This window comes from Pristis pectinata, chromosome 6 (genome assembly GCF_009764475.1).
Source record: "Pristis pectinata isolate sPriPec2 chromosome 6, sPriPec2.1.pri, whole genome shotgun sequence".
NCBI lineage: Eukaryota > Metazoa > Chordata > Chondrichthyes > Rhinopristiformes > Pristidae > Pristis > Pristis pectinata.
In genome coordinates this window covers 9118836-9141092 of record NC_067410.1, presented here as the reverse complement: position 1 = coordinate 9141092, position 22257 = coordinate 9118836, and the positions used below count along the sequence as shown (strand labels likewise).

Here is a 22257-nt window from a genome sequence, read left to right as displayed (position 1 = left end):
CTTGCTTTGGTAACACTTTGAAACCATACAATAATGATTATCACAGGGGGCTCTGCTCGATTTAAGTCAAATTCCAATTCTATTGCACGAAATTCCGGGATTTTTATGTGATTTGGGTATTAGGTTTCAAGATTCCATTCATGTGTTTTCATGAGAATGGAAAAACAGTGCCATGAATATTAATGACTATTTCTCACTGGAGGTGAGAGTGAATTTACGTAGCTCATTGTCTGCTCCTGAGTGTATACCAAGGGAGGAAGGAGTGAATTTTAATGCAAAATGTAACATTGGTGGGGAGGGGAGAGGTGTTTGATTTTTTTTGGACTTTCTCATTCTTTTTATAATCAAAACTTCAAAGTTAAAAACTTAGGATTTTCTTGGAACTTGTGCAATTTGTTCCTTTGGCAGCAAAGATTGCCCAACCCTATGTGTCAAAGATGTCAATAAGCTCGAAAGAGTGCAGAGAAAATTTACACGGTTGCTGGGACTTGAGGACCTGAGTTATGGGGATAGGTTGAATAGGTTAGGAATTTATTCCCTGGAGTGCAGGAGAATGAGGGGAGATTTTGTAGAGGTATACAAAATTACGAGGGGTATAGATAGGGTGAATGCATACAGGCTTTTTCCCCTCAGGTTGGGTGAGACTGGAACTAGAGGTCACAGGTTTAGGGTGAAAGGTGAAATATTTAAGGGGGATCTGAGGGGGAACTACTTCACTCAGAGGGTGGTGCGAGTGTGGAACAAGCTGCCAGTGGAAGTGGTGGTTGCGGGTTCAATTGTAACATTTAAGAGAAGTTTGGATAGGTCCATGGATGAAAAAGGTATGGAAGGCTATGGTCCAGGTGCAGGTAGATAAGACTCGGCAGAAAACCAGGCCAGAGTGGACTAGATGGGCCAAAGGGCCTTTTTCTGTGCTGTAGGGCTCTATGACTTTCTGTCACTTGGGAAGGTGCGGCTGAACCACCTTCCTCAGCCATTTCAGTCTCTCCAGTGAAGGCACACTCATAATTTTAAAATTAAGATGCTTCTCAATCAGGAACCAATGGGTATGGAAGCAGATGGGGAAAATGACTTGGTGAGAGTTGGTACACAGGCAGCAGAGATCCTGTGGTTGTACAAGACGTCGGTGAGACTGCACTTGGAGTATTGTGTACAGTTTTGGTTGCCCTGTTATAGGAAAGGCATCATTAAGCTGGAAAGAGTGCAGAGAAGATTTACGAGAACGTTGCCAGGACTCGAGGGGGCTGAATTATAGGGAGAGGTTGGCCTTTATTCCTTGAAATATAGGAGGTTGAGGGGGATAAGGTTAAGGCACATAGTCTTTTTCCCAGGGAAGGGGAACTAAAAACTAGGGGGCATAGGTTTAAGGTGAGAGGGGAAAGGTTTAAAAGGGCCCTGAGGGGCAACTTCTTCGTGCAGAGGTTGGTGCATGCATGGAGTGAGCTGCCAGAGGAAGTGGTTGAGGCAGGTACAATAATAACATTTAAAAGACATTTGGATAAGTACATGGGTAGGAGGGATTTAAAGGGATATGGACCAAATGCAGGCAAATGGGACTAGCTTGGTGGGCACCACGGTTGGCATGGATGAGTTGGGCTGAAGGGCCTGTTTCCATGCTGTACCACTCCATGAATCTATGTGGATGACCCCCAATTTAATCGAGATTTGCAGTGAGGGAGAAATGAAACCTCAGACTAGTGCCAGCATTGCTTTTCAAACTCAACATAGTTCAGAAGTTCTTCTGGTGTAACCTCATGGGCGGGATACCGCTAACAAAACCATGGCCGTTGGTGCTGGAGTTAATAAGTCACGGACTCGAATAGCACAGACACAGACCACTTGGCCTACAATGTCAATGCCAACCTTTTTGCTCTTCTACACTAGTCCCATTTGCCTGTATTAGGACCGTATCCTCTGTGTCTTGCCTACTTAAATGCCTGTCTAAATGCCTCTAAAGCGTAGTAATTGGAGCTGATTCCACTGCCTCCTCTAGCAGTGCATTCCAGCAATCAACCACTCTCTGTGTAAAAGAAACTTAGCCTTTTAAACCTTCCCTTTAAAATTCCTTCCTCTCACCTTTGACCTGTGCCCTCTTGATTTTCATGCACCTAACATGGGAAAAAAACCTTCTTCATTATCTGCCCTGTCTATGCCTCTTATAATCCTATATTTTTCTATCAGGTAACCTCTCAGCCTCCTTTTGCTCCGTTGAAAACAAGCCCAACTTTTCCATCATTTCAACATCCAACATCGATTTCTCTAACTTCTGGTACCCCTTACCCTCTGTTCCCCCCCCACCTTTGTTTTCCCTCATTCTGTGGCCCTCTCACCCCTCCTCTTTCCCCTTCCCCACCCTCATGACCTGCCTACTACTTCCCTCCTACTTCCCATCTACTTTTCCCTTTTTTCCATGGTCTACTGTCTGCTCCTACCAGATCGCTCCTTCTTCGGTCCTTTGCCTCCTCCACCCATCACCCCTCAGCTTCTCACATCACTCCCTTTCATTCCCCCTCACACCTGGACTCACCTATCACCTGCCAGCTTGTGCTCCTCCCCCTAACTTTTTATTCTAGCTTCTGCCCTCTTCCTCTCCGGTCCTGATGAGGGGTCTCGACCCGAAACGTCGACTGCTTATTTCTCTCCATAGATGCTGCCCGACCCGCTGAGTTCCTCCAGAGTCTTGTGTGTGTTGCCCCAGCTTATCCATTCTCTCCTCCATCCTGGTGAATCTCCCCTGCATTCTCTCCAGAGCAATAACATCCTTCCTACAGTGAATGACGTTACACAACAATGTGGGCAATCTTAGCTCGATAAAGTTCCGCAGGAATCAGACAGATTACCGTTTCTGTTTGTGCTGTGACAACCAGGATTGAAGTTATTACCAGCGGGGAGACATGACGTTAATTTTTTTTCGTGCTATGAGTACTTGTGATCTGAAATGAGCTGCTGGGAAGGCAGTGGAGGCAATTGCAGGAATAACTTTAGAAAGGCAAACAGGCGGATAGCCTACAGAGTTTGGGAAAAGGTGTGGGTGGAAGAGTTATTGCAATGGGATGTCAAATTGGAAAAATCTGGGATAATGGCCTGAACTGTCCTTCTGGACTGTAGTAGATAAATAGATTTTTTTTGACCAAAATGCAATCAAGGTGAGAAGGTGCAATATTGATCGCACAAAATGATGGAACAGACTTGAGGGACCATATAACCTATTACTGCTCCTAATTCTTAGCCAGTCACTGTTGCCTGATGCCTGTGTTCCTTCTGTTGCAGGCAGACTGTGCCAACTTCATCAAAGTGCTGCATCAGTTCAACAGGACCCACCTGTACACCTGTGGTACCGGAGCCTTCCACCCCGTCTGTGCCTACGTGGAGGTCGGGAACAAGTTTGATGTGAGTGCTTCCCTCTGCTGGTTTCCCAGTACAATTACCGAGAGCGAGCAGGAGAGGGGTTTGCAGGCTCTGTGCCTCCTGGCAGGTTCTCGCCGTGATATGAGGCATTTTCTTGGCCCCATTCCTCGGAGAGAACAAAGGAAAACCACAGCGACAAAAGGGAGAGGGGGAGGAGAAACTGCTCCTGCGTTTTCCAGGAATTGAGGTGATTGACATTAATAGTGATTTTTTCCTCCGGTTTATGATTTAGAAACTGCAACCATTTGCCAAGTCAAACTGTGTAGAACATTGTCCTGCAGTTGGTGCGTCTGTGCACAACTCTGCATGTGTGTGCGTGTCTGATGTGTGTGTAGTAAATATGGAATGTGTACAACTCTGACCCCAATCCCACCCACAGCCCTGGACCCAATCCCACCCACAGCCCTGGACCCAATCCCACCTATAGCCCTGACTGCAATCCCACCTTCAGCCCAAGACCCCAATCCCACCCACAGCCCTGGACCCAATCCCACCTTCAGCCCAAGACCCCAATCCCACCTACAGTCCTGACCCCAATCCCACCCACAGCCTTGACCCCAATCCCACCCACAGCCCTGACCCCAATCCCACCTACAGTCCTGACCCCAATCCCACCCACAGCCTTGACCCCAATCCCACCCACAGCCCTAGACCCCAATCGCACCTACAGTCCTGACCCCAATCCCACCCACAGCCCTGACCCCAATCCCATTTACAGCCCTGACCCCAATTCCACCTACAGCCCTGACCCCAATCCCACCTACAGCCCTGACCCCAATCTCACCCACAGCCCTAGACCCCAATCCCACCCACAGCCCTGGACCCAATCCCACTCACAGCCCTGACCCCAATCCCACCTTCAGCCCTGTACCCCAATTCCACCTACAGCCCTGACCCCAATCCCACCTACAGCCCTGATCCCAATTCCACCCACAGCCCTGACCCCAATCCCACTCACAGCCCTGACCCCAATCCCACCCACAGCCCTGACCCCAATCCCACCCACAGCCCTGACTCCAATCCCACCTTCAGCCCGAGACCCCAATCCCACCTGTAGCCCTGACCCCAATCCCTCCTACAGCCCTGACCCCAATCCCACCTACAGCCCTGACCCCAATCCCATTTACAGCCCTGACCCCAATCCCACCTACAGCCCTGACCCCAATCCCACCTACAGCCCTGGACCCCAATCCTACCCACAGTCCTGACCCCAATCCCACCCAAAGCCCTAGACCCCAATCCCACCCACAGCTCTATACCCCAATCCCACCTACAGTCCTGACCCCAATCCCACCCACAGCCCTAGACCCCAATCCCACCCACAGCTCTAGACCCCAATCCCACCTGCAGCCCTGACCCCAATCCCATTTACAGCCCTGACCCCAATCCCACCTACAGCCCTGACCCCAATCCCACCTTCAGCCCTAGACCCCAATCCCATCCACAGCCCTGACCCCAATCCCACCCACAGTCCTGACCCCAATCCCACCTACAGCCCTGACCCCAATCCCACCTACAAACATACCTGATTGTAATCCCTTCTACAGATCTGGTCTTGATCCCACCTTCATCCAATCCCATCCACAAACCTGACCATAAATTCACCTACAGCTCTGACCTTAAACTCATCTAGATCCTGTTCCTAATTCCATGTATGGCCCTGGCACCAATCTCATTCACAAACCTGACCCTAAACCCATCTATATCCCTGACTCCAATCCCTACAAATGCCCTGACATTAATTCTTCCTATAGCCCTGACCCCAATCCCATTTGATACCTTGCCCACAGCCCTCACCCTGGGGCAGAGAATTCCAGAGATTCACCACCCTCTGAGAAAAGATATTTCTATGCACCTCCATTTTAGACAACTGGCCCTAATTTTGTCGCCAAGTCCCCTTTTACGTGACTCCCCCACTCGTGAGAATATCTCAACATCTGCCCTGTCAAGCTCCCTTTGGATCTTACATGTTTGAATAAGGTCACCCCTCATTCTTCTAAACTCCAAAGAATACAGACCCAAACTGCGCAGCCTCTCATGATAGGACATCCATGGTCTTGCCCCAATCGCATTTAGGCTGTTCGGCCATCCAGATCCCTGATCTTCCACTCAACTAGACTCTTGATTTCCAAACCAACAAGAGTCGTGTTCCTAATCTCACCTATGGCCTGACATTAATGCCCTCAATAGCCTTGACCTGAATCTTACCATAGCCCTGACTCGAATCTCACTGACAGATTATAATCCCACCTCTAACCCTAATTCCAATCCAATCTATATCTTTGATTCTAATCCCATTTATGAACATGATCCCAATACCATCTACAGCCCCGAGCTGATTCCCTCCGATGACCCCAACCCCAATCCCATTTATTGGCATGATCCTAATCGCTCCATACCTGACCCCAAATCCTACCACTAGCCCTGACCCTAATACACCGTAAAAATAATCCGAAGCATTGCTGGACCTAACTCAAATGGTTATCTGCCCAGGAGGATTCTCAGTCTTTGGGCTAAAACTCAAGCCTGCAATCTTTCGATCTTTGGATGGGAAGGGAATAAATGGATTGGGTAAGGGGTGTTTTTGAGGCACCAGATTGACCATGATCTTACTGAATAGAGGAGCATTAAGTATTTGTATACTCCATTCCTGCTTCTACAAATTAATGCTCTAATGTTTTTCAATACCACAATGATCATCAGTTGGTACGTCCCTCTTGTTTATTACCCCCCCCCCCCCCCCCCCACCATACGGTCAATCACTCAAGGAATGCACCCAAAATGTACAATCCTTGTTTCACCAAATGAACCCCAATTAGTGATTAACTTGGACCACTTATTGGCAGCACAGTGATGCAGCGAGTAGAGCTGCTGTCTCACAGTTCCAGAGACCTAGGTTCGATCCTGACCTCTGGTGCTGTCTGGGTGGAGTTTGCATGTTTCCCTGTGACCATGTAGGTTTCCTCCGGGTGCTCCAGTTTCCTGTCACATCTGAAAAAACATGTTAATTAGCCACTGTAAATTGCCCTTATGTATAGGTAAATGGTAGAATCAGGGGAAGTTGATGGGAATGTGGGGAGAAACATATGGGATTAAACATAGACAGTACACCACAGGAACAGGCCCTTCAGTCCATGATGTCTGTGCCGAACACAATGCTGAATTAAACTAAATATCTTCTGCCTGTACATGATCCATATCCCTATCGATCCATTCCCTACATATTCATGTGTCTACCTAACAGCCTCTTAAATGCAAATTTAAGATTAATGTAGGATTAGTGTAGCTGGTGGCTGATGATTGGCACAGACTCAGTATGCCAAAGAGGCCTGTTTCTATGTTGTATATCTCTGTGACTTTATGACCTTTTACCTTGTGTTTCTCGAGCAGCTTGGTGAGAGGATGCTGGTGAGTTTTTAGGGGAGAAACTGTAAGGTGCATTGTCTTCCACATCTTACCACCTGACCGCTTTCAACCTCTGAGTCACCTTCCTCCACACAGAATGTGCATCTCCCCCATGATGCACTTCTAATGTGGCAGGATCATGTGAAGCAAACAAACATGCCTGCAACATATTTCTGGGATGATGGCATTGTTTTACCACCCAAGCATTTCACATAGGCAAATTTTATGTCGGTACAAGAATTGGTTTACTTTATTCTGTTTTAGACTCAAAATCAGAGCCAGGCATTTGGAAGTGAAGTTAGGAAACCCTTCCACACTCAAAAGGTGGACAGAACTCTGCCCAGCAAACTGCAATTAAAGATGTCTGAATTGTTAATTTTAAATCCAAGACTTGACAGGTTTTTGCTAACCGGAGATATTAAAGGATTTGAGGTGAAGTCATCGACTCAGGTTAAGATCAGCCATGATCTAATTGAACAGCAGGACGGGCTTGGGTGCCTTAATGGCCCCCTCTTGTACTCAAAGAACTTGTATTTGTTTTACATCTCCCACCACTGCAATATGTCCCAAACCATTTCAAAGCCTATTATGTCCCTTCGAAGTGTTTAATGTAGTAAATGAAACATAGAGCATAGAACAATACAGCGCAGGAACAGGCCCTTCGGCCCACGAGATCTGTGCTGACCATGATGCCAATTTAAACTGCACATCTGCCTGCACATGGTCTATATCCCTCCATTCCCTGCCTGTTCGTTTGTCCGTCTAAATGCCTCTTAAATGTTGCTATCGTATCTGCTTCCACGAGTTTTCCCTGGGAGTGCTTTCCGGCACCTACCACTCTGTGTAAAAAAAAACTTGGCTCACAAATCTCCATAAAGTTTTCCCACAGGAAGTTCCGACAAAAGACATTGAGATTATCTAATCTTTGGTGATGTTGAATGAAGGATGAACATTGGTTGGAAAAAGGTGGAGAATTCCCTTTGCCTGACATTGAAAGGTGTGATATGATTTTTTATACCCACCTGTAGAAAGGCTTTGGGGCCTTGGTTTTGGCATTTTATCCAAATACTAAAATCTTCCTCCGTGGGATAGGGATTACATGTCTGTAACTCCCGGGTGAGGCTTGAACCCACGGTCTTCTAGTTCAGAAGCAGGCCAGATGTTTCAAAGTGTAGTGGACAAACAGCCAAGAATAACCGAGGATCCTGTTTTAACTTCAAACAATATCCGAAAATTTGGCAGTAATTATCAGTATTGAAAATTAGTTCCAGAGTCTGTTTCAAGTCGTGTGTATCACCATCTGGCGGAAGTTGCGGGAGCCAATCTCAGCCCTGACAGAGGCCAGCCCTGATCCCAATCCCACTCCCAGCAGGGCCCAGCACATCATCAACAGAACCACTGGCCTGAAATGTGAACTCCATTTCTCTTTCCATACATGCTGCCTGACCTGCTGAGTGTTTTCCTTAGGGTCATAAAATCATACAGCACAGAAACAGGCCCTTCGGCCCATCATGTCATAAGGTATAGGAGTAGAGTTAGGCCATTCGGCCCATTGAGTCTGCTCCACCATTCTGATTTTTTTATTTTCAACTTCATTCTCCTGCATTCTCCCCGTAACCTTTATCCCCTTCACCAATCAAGAACCTATAAATCTCTGTCTTAAATGCACCCAATGACTTGGCCTCCACAGCCATCTGTGGCAACAAATTCCACAGATTCACCACCCTCCAGCTGAAGAAATTTCTCCTCATCTCAGTTTTAAAGGGATGTCCCTTTATTCTGAGGCTGTGCCCTCTGGTCCTAGATTCTTGATCTCAGATCCTAGATAAAAGGTACTTGATCAGGTACATGGATAGGAAGGGTGTAGAGGGATATGGGCCAAACGTGGGCAAATGGGACTAGCTTAGATTGGAATCTTGGTCGGCATGGACCAGTTGGGCCGAAGGGCCCGTTGCTGTGCTGTATGAGTCTATGACTCTATTCTTGTACTAATGGAAACATTCTCTCCACTCTATCCAGGCCTTTCAGTACTCGGTAGGTTTCAATGAGCATGCCAATCATTAAGTCCTATCTATACGAATCCCATTTACCCACATCTGGTCCATAGTCTCCTATACCTTGGCGATTCAAGTGCTCGTCCAGATACATCTTAACTGTTGTGAGTCTCTGCGTCCAACACCTCAGCCAGCGCGTTCCAGATTGCGGCCATTATCTGGGTGAAAAAGATTTCCTCAGATCTCCTCTAAACCTCTTCTCACCTCAAGCCTATGCCTTCTGGTCTTCGACATGTCTGCCATGGAGAAAAGTTTCTGACTACCTACCCTATCCACACTCCTCATAATTTTGTACACCTCTATCAGATGCCCCTCAGCTTCAAGGAAAACAAGCCCAACCTGTTCAGTCTCTCCTCATAAGTGAAACACGACATCCCAGCCAATGTTCTGGTGAGTCTCCTCTGCACCCTCTCCAGTGCAATCACATCCTCCCTGCATTGTGGTGAACAGAACTGCACACAATACTCCAGCTGCGGTCCAACCAATGTTTTATAAAGTTGTACCAAGGCCTCTCTGCTCATATGGTCCATGCCTTATCCCAGTAGAACCACCACGAGCCAGCTAGGATCCCAGCAGAAACCCTCTCAATTCCAGCTGAAACAGCCTTGATTTCAGTGGAAGCCAGTCTGACCTCCAGAGTGTGGTTGTGACAGCAAATCTGAGGATATTCTTCTCTGGCACCCTGCCCCAAACCCATTCCAGGCTCTTGGAGTTGTATCCTCTTCCAGAGCTCTTTATGAGGTCCTTCAGATAAAGGCCTCATTCCGTGCAGTGCTGAACCACATGAATGAAGAACTCCTGGCTTCATTTCCCGATGTACTTGGGATGAGGTGCTACAGACAGCTGTATCACTCAGGACTTCGCAAACTAGACCACCCAACAAGCGTTGCACACATATCAAGTTCTGACAAACGGAACCTTAATGAGGATCAGTTTGGAGGATTGGTTTTAGTTTAAATAAAAATGTCACACCCATCTGCTGTGTAAACTGGTTCCTGCATTTCTGCCTGGACTTTATTTTAAGTGTGTGGCTGGCATGTGCTTGGGATTTTCTGCTGGATTTCATTCCCACTCCTGGGAAGTTGAATCGAAGACCTTATGGAGGTTTTCATGGAGGAAGGAGAGAGAAACTCTTTCTGCTTAGCAAGAGGCTTGGTCCCACAGATCATGAACTTTAAATTGTTCTTAAAAGAACAAGAGGGGACATGGATATAAATACCTTCACACACAGGGTCACTGCGGTATGGGAAATGGTCCAATAAGCTTGTAAGGAATCAGGTACCAGAAGAATTTTCAAAAGGCCATTGGACAAGCACTTGAAGATGCCGAGATGTTTTGGGGCAATGGCAAGGGCCGAATTTGAATGGGTTGTCGAGCTGTACAGCACAGAAACAGGTACTTCGGCCCATCATGTCCATGCTGATCTTTTTACCCATCTACACTAATCCCATTTGTCTGCATTAGGACCGTTTCCTTCTATGCCTTGCCTATTCAAGTGTCTGTCTAAATGCCCCTTAAATCTCATTACTGTTCCTGCCTTTACCACCACCTTTAGCAACTCATTTCAGATACCAATTACTCTCTGTGCAAAAATCCTTACCCCTCAAATCCTCCTTAAAGCTCTTCCCTCTCACCTTCAAACCACAGTATGTCCTTTTGGTTTTGATACCCCTTTTACAGGAAAATGTTTCTGACTACCCTATCTCTGCCTCTCATAATCTTATACACCTCTGTCATGTTACCCCTCTGCCTCCTTCGCTCCAGGGAAAACAAGCCCAGCCTGTCCGATTTCTCCTCATAACTAAAGAAATCCAATCCAGACAGCATCCTGGTGAACCTCCTCTGCACCCTCTCCTCTTGCAGGGCAAATAGATGGAAGGCTCTTTCATTGTATGTCCCTCACTGCATTGTGTTAACATCCATTCACCCATCTTGCTGCAGGAGCATCAGTTCAGGATTGACTTCAATCAAATTGAAGATGGAAAAGGGAGGAGCCCTTACGACGCCAAGCACTTGTCCACCTCCATTTTGATAGGTGAGTGGTTGGAGGTGGCTTTGGACCAGCATCAGGAACTGAGGTACCAGGGACTGGAAATGCATGGGGTCAGCTGGGGTCAGAGGTCTAAATTGGTAACTTAGTTTATTATTGCCACATGTTTTGTTATCCATACAGATCATGGCATTGCAACAGTCCATTGAGGTAATAAAAGGGAAAAGCAACAATAGAGTGCAGAATAAAGTGTTACAGTTACAGGGAAAGTGCAGTGCAGGCAAACAATAAGGTGCAAGGCCATAGTGAGGTAGATTGTGAGATCAAAAGTCCATCTTATCGTACTAGGGGACTGTAAATTAGTCTTAATACAGTGGGATAGAAGCTGTCCTTGAGCCTGGTGGTACGTGCGTTCAGGCTTTTGTATCTTCTCCCTGAGAATATGTAGATGGTGGGTGGGGTTTTTGATTATGTTGGCTGCTTGGGGAGGCAGCGAGAAGTGTAGACAGAGTCCGTAGAGGGGAGGATAGTTTCCGTGATGTGCTGAGCTGTGTTGGGACTAGCTCACTTTAGATCCAGGAGCATCCGAGGAGTCTGAGAGTTCTGGATCTCCTTGTATTCTGCGGTAAGTGATTGGACGGTCCGTGGGGAACTCAAGGCTGCTGGGGAGGATTCAGAGTCAAATGATGGAGCAGGAGAGTTTGGTTAGAGTGTTGGCAGGAGGCGATAGTTGAGGAATACTGATCCAAGGGAGGGCTGTAGGCATTTGTACATTGAGTGCAGAGGGAATACTTGGAATTGAACACTGGAATCTGGGAGGGCTTGTCCGGGAGTGCTGTGATCAAGAGATAGGATACTTGATGGGAATGCAGCAAGGCTTTGTAGGGTGGGTGACATGGGAAGGCTGTGAGTTGGAGAGTGCCATGAACATACATGAAAGAACATAGAACATTACAGCACAGTACAGGCCCTTGGGCCCACAATGTTGAGCTGACATTTTATCCTGCTCTAATGTCTATCTAACCCTTCCCTCCCACATAACCCCACCATATCTCTATCATTCATGTGTCTATCTAAGGGTCTCGTAAATGTCTCTAATGTATCTGCCCCCACAACCTCTGCCGGCAGTGCGTTCAACACACCCACCAGTCTCTGTGTAAAAAACATACCCCTGACATCCCCCTTATACCTTCCTCCAATCACCTTAAAATTATGTCCCCTCGTGTGAGCCATTGTCGCCCTGGGAAAAAGTCTCTGACTGTCCACTCGATCTATGCCTCTTATCATCTTGTGCACCTCTATCAAGTCACCTCTCATCCTCCTCCTCTCCAAAGAGAAAAGCCTTAGCTCGCTCAACCTATCCTCATAAGACATGCTCTCCAATCCAGGCAGCATCCTGGTAAACCCCCTCCGCACCCTCTCTAAAGCTTCCACAACCTTCCTACAATGAGGCGACCAGAAGGGAAGGAATGGCTGTGCGTTGGAGACAAATATCTGGGAAAGGTAATGGTGGTTGGAGGGGGTGGAATCAAGAAGGAGGGGTAAATGGAAGAGGAAGCCACACACAAAGCACTGGAGGAACTCAGCAGGTCAGCCAGCTGACGTTTTGGACAGTCGACATTTTGGGTCCATTTCCCTCCACAGATCCTGCAGACCCTCCAGTGCTTTTTGCGTTGCTCCACATTCCAGCATCTGTGGTCTCTTGTGTCTCCATTAAGTGGAAGAGGGGCTGCTATTGGGCAATTGCTGCTTATATGTAAATTCTTAAAGCACCATGTAAATTCTTAGCCTCAGTGCTAAGTAAAAGTGCGATTTCCCTTAAGCATGCATGTCAATTGTAGCCTGTCTTCTGACGTTGCTACAAAAACGTTTGCAGGACGCACTGAAGGTCACATCATGTAAAAACGGAAGCTGGAGTTGGCCATCCTGACCCTCACACCTACCCCAACAATCATTAAAGTGTTTGACCTCAGCACCACTTTTCTGTACAAACCCCATGGGTTTCCCTTAATGTTCACACTTGGTGTCCGAGCTTCTTGGGTGGAGAATTCCAAACGTTCCCCACTCTCTGGGGGAGTAGATTTTTTTCTCTTCTCACACCTGAATGGCTAACCCCTTACACTGAGAGTGTGACCCCTGATTCTCGACACCCCAGCCACAGGAAACATTATCCTTGCATTTATCCTGTCAAACTTAGAAGGCCTGCATATTTTACTGAGATCACTTTTTATTCTCCCAAATTCTTGACAGCATAATGCTCAATCTCTTGCCAACCCAGCCGATCCCAGGAATCAGTGTGGTGAATCTTCATTTCGCTTCCTTTATCACTAGTATATCCTTCCTTATGTAGAGAGACCAGATCTCACCAGGGCCTTATATAATTTGAGTAAGACATATTTATTCTTGTACTTAAATCCTCTTGCAAATAGAGGCCAACATGTTATTTATCTTCCCAATTGTTTGCAACATCTGTTAATTTTCAGTGATTCATGTACAGGGACACCCACATCCCTCTGAACACCCAACACCTTTCGATCACTCATTGTTTAAGAAATACACTTCTTTTCTAGAATCAGAATCAGATTTATTATCACTGACATATGACGTGAAATTTGTTGTTTTGTGGCGGCGGTACAATGCAAGACATAAAAATCTATAAATTACAAAAATAAATCATTATTGGAAAAAAATAGGAATAATGAGGTGGTGTTCATGGACCATTCAGAAATCTGATGGTGGAGGGGGAGAAGCTGTTCCTTAATCGTTGAGTGTGGGTCTTCAGGCTCCTGTACCTCCTTCCTGATGGTACTAATGAGAAGAGGGCATGTCCTGGATGGTGAGGGTCCTTAATGATAGATGCTGCCTTCTTGGGGCACTGCCTCTTGAAGATGTCCTCAGTGGTGGGAAGGTTGTGCTCATGATGGAGCTGGCTGAGTCTACAAGCCTATGCAGCCTCTTGTGATCCTGTGCATTGGAGGCTTCATACCAGGCTGTGATGCAACCAGTCAGAATGCTCTCCACTGTACACCTGTAGAAATTTGTAGGAGTCTCTGGTGACATACCAAATCTCCTCAAACTCCTAACAAAGTAGAGCCGCTGGCGTGCCTTCTTCGTGATTGCATCATTGTGTTAGGCCCAGGATAGATCCTCTGAGATGTTGACACCCAGGATTTGAAGCTGCTCACCCTTTCCATCGCTGATTCCTCAATGAGGACTGGTGTGTGTTCTCTTGACTTCCCCTTCCTGAAGTCCACAATCAGTTCCTTGGTCTTGCTGATGTTATTTTTTTAACCTCACATTTTTTTCACAGTCCATTTGCCATCTCCTTGACATCTATATTCCCCTGAAGCCTCTCTGCATCCTCCTCACAATCTCCACCCACATCCAGGTTTGCATCATCAACAAACTTGGATATATTGTACTTGATCTCTCATCTAAATCATTGATATAGATGGTGAAGAGCTGGGGTCAGAGCCTCTCAACCCTAAAGTGACTCGTTCAAACCTATTTGCTGTTTTCTGCGTATTAACTAATCCTCAACCCATGCCAATATATTTTCCCCAATCGCATGAGCTCTAATTTTGTTTAATAACCTATTCTATAGCATCTTATGAAGGGGCTTTCAAAAGTCCAATACAATATATCCATTGGCTCACCCTTGATATTCTGCCTGTTGTAATCTCAGAAATCTCGATATGACTTCTGTTCTATAAACGCACACTGACTGCCCAATCCTATTATTGTCTAACTGCCTTGTTACCACTTCCTTAATAATAGATTCTAGCATTATCCTGCGACTCATAGACTAACTGCTTTATAGCTACTGGTTCTCCCTCGCCTTTTCTTTAAATAGTGTACTTAAATTTGCTTCCTTCCAAAATGTGGGAACCGATGTAGAATCTTTGGAATTTTGGAAGTTGACAAACAATGCTTTCCCCTTAGCCACCTCTCTCAAAATCACGGGATGCGCATCACCAGGTCCTGATGAAGGGTCTTGACCTGAAATGTTGACTGTTTATTTCTCTCCATAGATGCTGCCTGACCCGCTGAGTTCCTCCAGCATTTTATGTGTGTTGCTCCAGATTCCAGCATCTGCAGAATCTCTTATGCCTGGGTGTTTCTAGGTCTACAATCCCATTACATTCTCCAATAGTATATTTTAACTAATGATTTCTTTCAGCTTCCTTGTTACTCTAGGCCTGTTAGTCTCCACCATTTCCAGGAATGTTTTTGTGTCTTCCATGAAGACAGACACAAAATATTTGTTCAGTTTCTCAACCATTTCCTTATACCCCAGTATAAATTCTCCTGGTTCAATAAGGAACTCACATTAACCTTTCCCTAATCTTTTCCTATCTCATGTCTTTAACAGCTATTACATTTTCTTTACATGTTTTTTAGCTGGATTATTCTCATTTTACACTTTCCATTTCCTCATGAATGCCTTAGAGTCATAGAGCACTACAGCACAGAAACAGGCCCTTCAGCTCATCTAGCCCATGCCGGCCTGGTTTTCTGCCTAGTCCCCTCTATCTGCCCCCAGACCATAGCCCTCCATACCCCTCTCATCCATGTACCTATCCAAACTTCTCTTAAATGTTACAATTGAACCCACATCCACCTCTTCCGCTGGCAGCTCGTTCCACACTCGCACCACCCTCTGAGTGAGGTAGTTCCCCCTCAGGTTCCCCTTAAATATTTCACCTTTCACCCTAAACCTGTGACCTCTAGTCCTAGTCTCACCCAACCTGAGGGGAAAAAGCCTGCATGCATTCACCCTGTCTATACCCCTCATAATTTTGTAGACTTCTATAAGATCCCCCTTGTTCTCCTGCGCTCCAGGGAATAAAATCCCAACTATTCAACCTATCCCTGTAACTCAGGCCCTCGAGTCCTGGCAACATCCATGTAAAAAGTTAGTCCTTTGTGCAGAAAACGAACCAGCGACCTAACGATCTACAGCCTTGTTCCTGCTTTGCCGAATTTCTCAAATATTTACAGCCCACGGGCATACTGATTTTTTATAGCAACATTATAAAACTTTTCCTTTGATCTATTACTTTTTTTAACCTCTCTTTTACCAATGATTGAACCACCTCTCCTGTTAGGTTTTTGTACCTTAGAGGGACATATATTTGTTGTAATCTATCTATTTTTTAAAAAATATTAGCCATTGCGTACCTGCTGATGTCGTTTCTCAGTCTACCATAGCTGACCGATGCCTCAAGCCTTCCCTTTGATAGTTTGCTTAGATTTGAGGTTCTAGTTTTAGATTGAGATAAATAGCTTTCAATTTTTATATAAACTTTTCGCGGAAGGCCTTTAACCACCGGATTATTAAATAAACCATTCAGATTGCACAATAGCAGATCTCATGTAGTCTGTTTATTCATTGGTTCCTCAACATATTGATCTAGGAAACATATCTGTGTTCCCTTTCTTATTCTATTGAACTGTCAATCACTCTAGCTCACAACAATTGGTGACAGTTATGCTGATCTTCACAAACTGATGACATTCCAGAAAGATTAAAATGCACAATCTAGAAGTCCTTTGAAATTCTTTATGAAACAGCTGGTGATACATTAAGCGAAAAAGAGTTTACACTTTTGTTGTGTTTTTATTGCAGTCCAATCTTTGGACGTTCCAGAGCACATACTACTTTTGAAGCATAGTTGTAGTGTAAAAAACAAAGCAGCAGTTTATGCTTTCAAAGTGCAGAAATGATGTAGGGTTAAATATTGGTCCTGACACTTGGGATATCTCCCCTCTTCTTGCTCTAAATCATGGTGTGCGATTTTTATTTGCATCCATCTGTGAAGGGAGCTTTAAATTAGCTTCCAAAACTGGAATGCTGCTTATCTGATGCTATGTGCCTGTGATGGTGCTGCAAGTAAGTTTTTTCATTGCACCTGTGCATACATGGACTGGAACGTCCAAAGATTGGACTGCAATAAAAACACAACAAAAGTGTAAACTCTTTTTCGCTTAATGTATCACCAGCTGTTTCATAAGGAATTTCAAAGGACTTCTAGATTGTGCATTTTAATCTTTCTGGAATGTCATCAGTTTGTGAAGATCAGTTTGACTTTGACCATGACTCCCTGAGGGTGTATTGTGGATGCTTTGGGGTGTAGTGGGAGAATGAGATTGCTCTGTGAGCTGGCATAGACCCAATGGGCCAAAAGGCTTCCTTCTATGTTCTAAGGAAGTTTGGAAATAGCTTTCCTTGTTCTCCAAAAGAAAATTTGAAAAAATCTGCAGATGCTGGAAATCTGAGGTAAAATCAGAAAAGGCTAGAAACTCAGGTCAGGCAGTATCTGTGGAAAGAGAAGTGGTTAAGAAGTTAGGTCCAAGGTCCAGAACTGCGAAAAAGAGAAAACAAATTAGTTTTCAGTAGCAAAGAAGGTAGGGGAGAAAGGGGTAGAACAAAGGGAAATATCTCTGGTAGGGTGAGACCAACTGAGGTAATGTAGCAGTTTGGATCAGATTATGCTTCTTGTACTTTATTCTGCAACTGGCCGGTACGTACGTGGTAAGCTATAGGGCACATCTTAAGAAGATGCTAGGAGCATGAGGAGTGAAAGCTATACGTAGGTGGCATTGTGGGTGCAACCCAGTGTCTCTGGAGTGGGGGCTTGGGTTGTGCTTTACCACGAATGGAGGAGTCACTGGCTGATAGACCACCTCCAACAGGGAGCCTCGGTTCCTTTCCTGCACAGTGCTCAAATGATCCCACAGAGGGGATATCCGAATTTTCGAGTGGGTGGGTGGATGGTCTCTGGAGAAGGCCTGGTAGCGAGCGGGTTGCTGTGGCCAAGGGTGAAAGATTCTGGTGCTGGGTGGTGATCGAGGACAGGGATGGCCATTAAACGTTGCTTCCTGTGTGATTCGTGCAGGTGAGGAGCTGTACTCCGGCGTCGCCACCGACCTGATGGGCCGTGACTTCACCATCTTTCGCAGCCTCGGCCGTCGGCACTCCATTCGGACGGAGCAACATGACTCACGATGGCTGAACGGTGAGTCCCAATGTCTCTGCAACAAATGTCCATTTAGAAACCTCCATTCACATGCCCGGTGGACCCAGCACTGTTGCTCCCAGCCAGTAGGCAGGGGTTGGATGTTTGTTGTATGGCATTGTGTTCCCCTTCAGATTCACATTCACATTAGTTAATTGTCATGTACACTAGGGTGCAATGAAATCCCTTGCATTAATTCACAAAGCTGAGCTGAGGAGTTCAACCTGGATAAGTGTAAAGTGATACACTTCGGGAGATCGAATTCAGAGGCAGAATACAAGGTTAATGGCAGGACTCTTAGCAGTGTGGAGGAACAGAGGGATCTTGGGGTCCACGTCCATAGATCCCTCAAGGTTGCCACGCAGGTCGATAGAGTTGTTAAGAAGGCGTATGGAGTGTTGGCCTTCATTAGTCAGAGTATTGAGTTCAAGAGCCATGAGGTGATGTTGCAGCTCTATCGACCTCTGGTTAGACCACACTTGGAGTATTGTGTTCCGTTCTGGTCGCCTCATTATAGAAAGGATGTGGAAGCTTTCGAGAGGGTGCAGAGGAGATTTACCAGGATGCTGCCTGGATTGGAGAGCATGTCTTATGAGGATAGGTTGAGCGAGCTGGGGCTTTTCTCTTTGGAGAGAAGGAGGATGAGAGGTGACTTGATAGAGGTGTACAAGATGATAAGAGGCATAGATCGAGTGGACAGTCAGAGACTTTTTCCCAGGGCGACAATGGCTAACACGAGGGGACATAATTTTAAGGTGATTGGAGGAAGGTATAAGGGAGATGTCAGAGGTAGGTTTTTTACACAGAGAGTGGTGGGTGCGTGGAACGCACTGCTGGCAGAGGTTGTGGGGCAGATACGTTAGGGACATTTAAGAGACTCTTAGATAGATACATGAATGATAGAAAAGTAGGGGGCTATGTGGGAGGGAAGGATTAGATAGATCTTAGAGCAGGATAAAATAAAATGGCTATGTTCTATGTTCTAAATAGTATACATGGTAGTGACGAGAGCAGAATGGTGCAAAGACTGTAGTGCAGTCTGAAGTAGTGCAAAAGGAAATGCTAAAGTGACAAGAATGGAATGACCGAGGGAGGTAGAGTTAAGAGTCCAAGAACGTGGCAGCACCATCGGGAGGGGACGTGAAAGAGGTGGTTGGTTCAGAAGTCTGAGAGCAGTGGGGAGGAAGTTGTTAACTTTATAATGGCAAAGGTTTGCAGCTCTAACAGTTTGAAGCAGACAGAAGACCCGCTGAGACCTGTGGTCTTTCTTTTAAAACGTATTAAAAAACCTCTGTTCCCCACCAATCCATCTGACTTATAATACCATATGTTGAATCATAGTCCTACAGCACGGAAACAGGCTCTTCAGCCCAACTGGTCCATGCCGACAAAGGCACCTTCCTGAGCTAGTCCCTTTTGCCTGCATTTGGCCCATATCCCTCTAAACCTTTCCTATCCATGTACCTGTCCAAATGTCTTTTAAACATTGTAATTGTACCCGCCTCTGCCACTTCCTCTGGCAGCTCGTTCCACATATGCACCACCCTCTGTGTGAAGAACTTGCCCCTCAGGTTCCCTTTAAATCTTTGCCCTCTAACCTTAAACCTCTGCCCTGTCGTTTTAGATCTCCCAGACCCTGGGAAAAACTGTGACCATTCACTTTATCCATGCCCCTCACAATGTTATAAACCTCTATCAGGTCACCCCTCAGCCCCCTTCGCTCCAGGGGAAACAGTCCCAGCCTATCTAGTCTCTCTTTATGACTTCAGCCTTCCAGTCCCAGCAACAAATTTGTGAACCTTCTCTGCACCCTGCCTCGCTTAATGACATCCTTCTTATAGTATGGAGATCAGAACTGTGCACAAAATTCCAGGTGCAGTCTCACCAATTAAAATGGAATAAGTAATACTTTTGAGAGAACAGGTATTGTAGGTGAGTTGCATTTTCCTGGAGAGCCAATTCACCCTGGTGTAAAGTTTCACCTTATTTCTACAGCCATTTCCTTTTCACCACAGTTGATTGATTCCTTCATGCAGAGGACAGAAAGAATAGAATTGTAACACTGAGGATTATAATTTGAATATTTGTTCCCATTCAATTCAAAGTGTAAAAGGCTAAGATATCTTTATTAGTCACATGTACATCGAAACACACAGTGAAATGCACCTTTTGCATAGAGTGTCCTGAGGGCAGCCCGCAAGTGTCGCCACGCTTCCGGTGCCAGCATAGCATGCCCGCAACTTCCTAACCCGTACGTCTTTGGAATGTGGGAGGAAACCGGAGTACCCGGAGGAAACCCGCGCAGACACGGGGAGAACGTACAAACTCCTTACAGACAGCAACAAAGTTGAACTGGAGCATCTTGGAGCTTATTAGAGTGATACAGTGTGGAAACAGGCCCTTCGCCCCACTGAGTCTGCACTAGCCATCGAGCACCTGTTTCACAAATACTATGCTAATCCCACTTATTCTACGAACAACTCCCACCTCAACTACAATCTAGCTCAATTTCTATACAGCAATTAACTCATCAACCCGCATGTATTTGGGATGTGGGAGGAAATTGGACCACCCAGAGGAAACCCCGCAGTCACGGGGAGAACATACAAGCTCCACAGAGACTGCATGGGAGTTCAGGATTGAACCTGATAAGGTGGCGGAGGCAAATTCATTGGGGGCTTTTACGAGAGGCTTGGATGGGCACATGAATGAGAGGAAAATGGAGAGATATGGGCATTCTGTAGGTAGGAGGGAATAGCTACGTCGGCACAACATTGTGGGCTGATGGGCCTGTTCTGTGTTGTACTGTTTTATGTTCTACGTTGAATCCGGGTCACTGGAGCTGTGAGGCAGCAGTACTATTTACTGCTCCACTTTGCCACCGACTAAGTGTTGGGTAACTTTCCTGAGAGTGTGTCGTTAAAAGTTAGTTGAGGTGTCTGATGCCTCTGAGTTTCAAGAGAAAGGGGCTGAAACATCAAAGAGAAACAATACAGCCTCACTCCACAATCTGAGAGTTGCCTTGGATTGTGGGGTTGTCATAACTTATTCAACCAATCACTGACTGAAGAGCCTCCAGAGGGCCACTGAGTTCAGACTAAGAGATCATGGGTTTAAGGTGAGAGGGGAAAGATTTCACAGGAGCTTGAGGGGCTACTTTTTTACACAGAGGGTGGTCCATATATGGAATGAGTTGCCAGAGGAAGTGGTTGAGGCAGGTACAATAACAACATTTAAAGGACACTTGGACAGGTACATGGATAGGAAAGGTTTAGAAAGTTATGGGCCAAACACCGGCAAATGGGACTAGCTTGGATGGACATCTTGGTCGGCATGGACCAGTTGGGCTGAAGGGCCTGTTTCCATGCTGTATGACTAAGGACCGCTGATTTCGGATGCAAGATACCCAGTGGCCTTTCAGGCATTGGTGTTGAGTTTTGAAGGACATCAAGACAGAACAAGAGAGAAATGGGTAATACTCTACAGCACACACCCTCACTCTCTCCCACACTGGCCTAGAAATTTAGTTGCATCATGTATTTTATCTCTGCACAATGTTTCAAACTTTTCACCCAGAGGATGGTCCGTATATGGAACAAGCTGCCAGAGGAAGTGGTTGGGGCAGGTATATTAACAACATTTAAAACGTGGGCAAGTGGGACTAGCTTAGGTGGGAATCTTGGTCAGCATGGACCAGTTGGGCCGAAGGGCCTGTTTCCGTGCTCTATGTCTCTATGACTTATGACTCTAAAAGACACTTGGACAGATACATGGACAGGAAAGGTCGTACGAAGAAAAACAATAACAGAATGCAGAATAAAGTGATACAGTTACAGAGAAAGTGTGGGGCAGGATATGGGCCAAACATGGGCAAATGGGACTAGCTTAGATGGGCATCTTGGTTGGCACGGACCAGTTGGGCCAAAGGGCCTGTTTCCGTGCTGTATGACTCTATCTAACAATGCAACGTAATATCTGCAGGGTAGTCTCCCTCAATCTCTTGTTCTTTCTCTCTCCCATAGTTCAGTGTCACCATTAGAGAGTTCAGCTGGCTGGGAGTGTGTGTCAGAGATCCAGGGCTGTAACATTCCTCAAATTATTTGTTTAGTGAAGAGCAGGCCAAAGATCCTCTGGCAGCATGGGCAACCAGCAACTTCCAAGTGTTGAATGATTTTAGGAATAAGTTAGAATGTAATGTGGAAAGAAAGAGAAAATCTCGAGGAGAGAGAGAGAGAGAGAGAGAAAAGAGCTGAGGAGGGAAAGAGCTGGGAAGGAGAAAGTGTGAGCAGATAGAGATAGAGTGAGAGAGAATGAGAGAGAGAGGGAGGCAGAGAGAGGAAAAAGAGCTGAGGAGATAGAGAGTAGCTGACAGGCAGAGAGG

General features: G+C 46.0%; 1 protein-coding gene across 4 annotated transcripts in view; it reads left to right on the top strand.

Annotated features, from left to right (window-relative positions):
* The window catches only part of sema3b (sema domain, immunoglobulin domain (Ig), short basic domain, secreted, (semaphorin) 3B), a 376487-nt gene that overhangs the window by 310785 nt on the left and 43445 nt on the right, over positions 1-22257 (top strand). For all 4 annotated transcript variants that reach the window (XM_052017532.1, XM_052017530.1, XM_052017534.1 and 1 more), the window contains exons 5-7: positions 3271-3390; positions 10809-10902; positions 17757-17876. In XM_052017532.1, coding sequence (XP_051873492.1) covers positions 3271-3390; positions 10809-10902; positions 17757-17876 — 334 coding nt within the window. The remainder of the gene's footprint in view (positions 1-3270; positions 3391-10808; positions 10903-17756; positions 17877-22257) is intronic.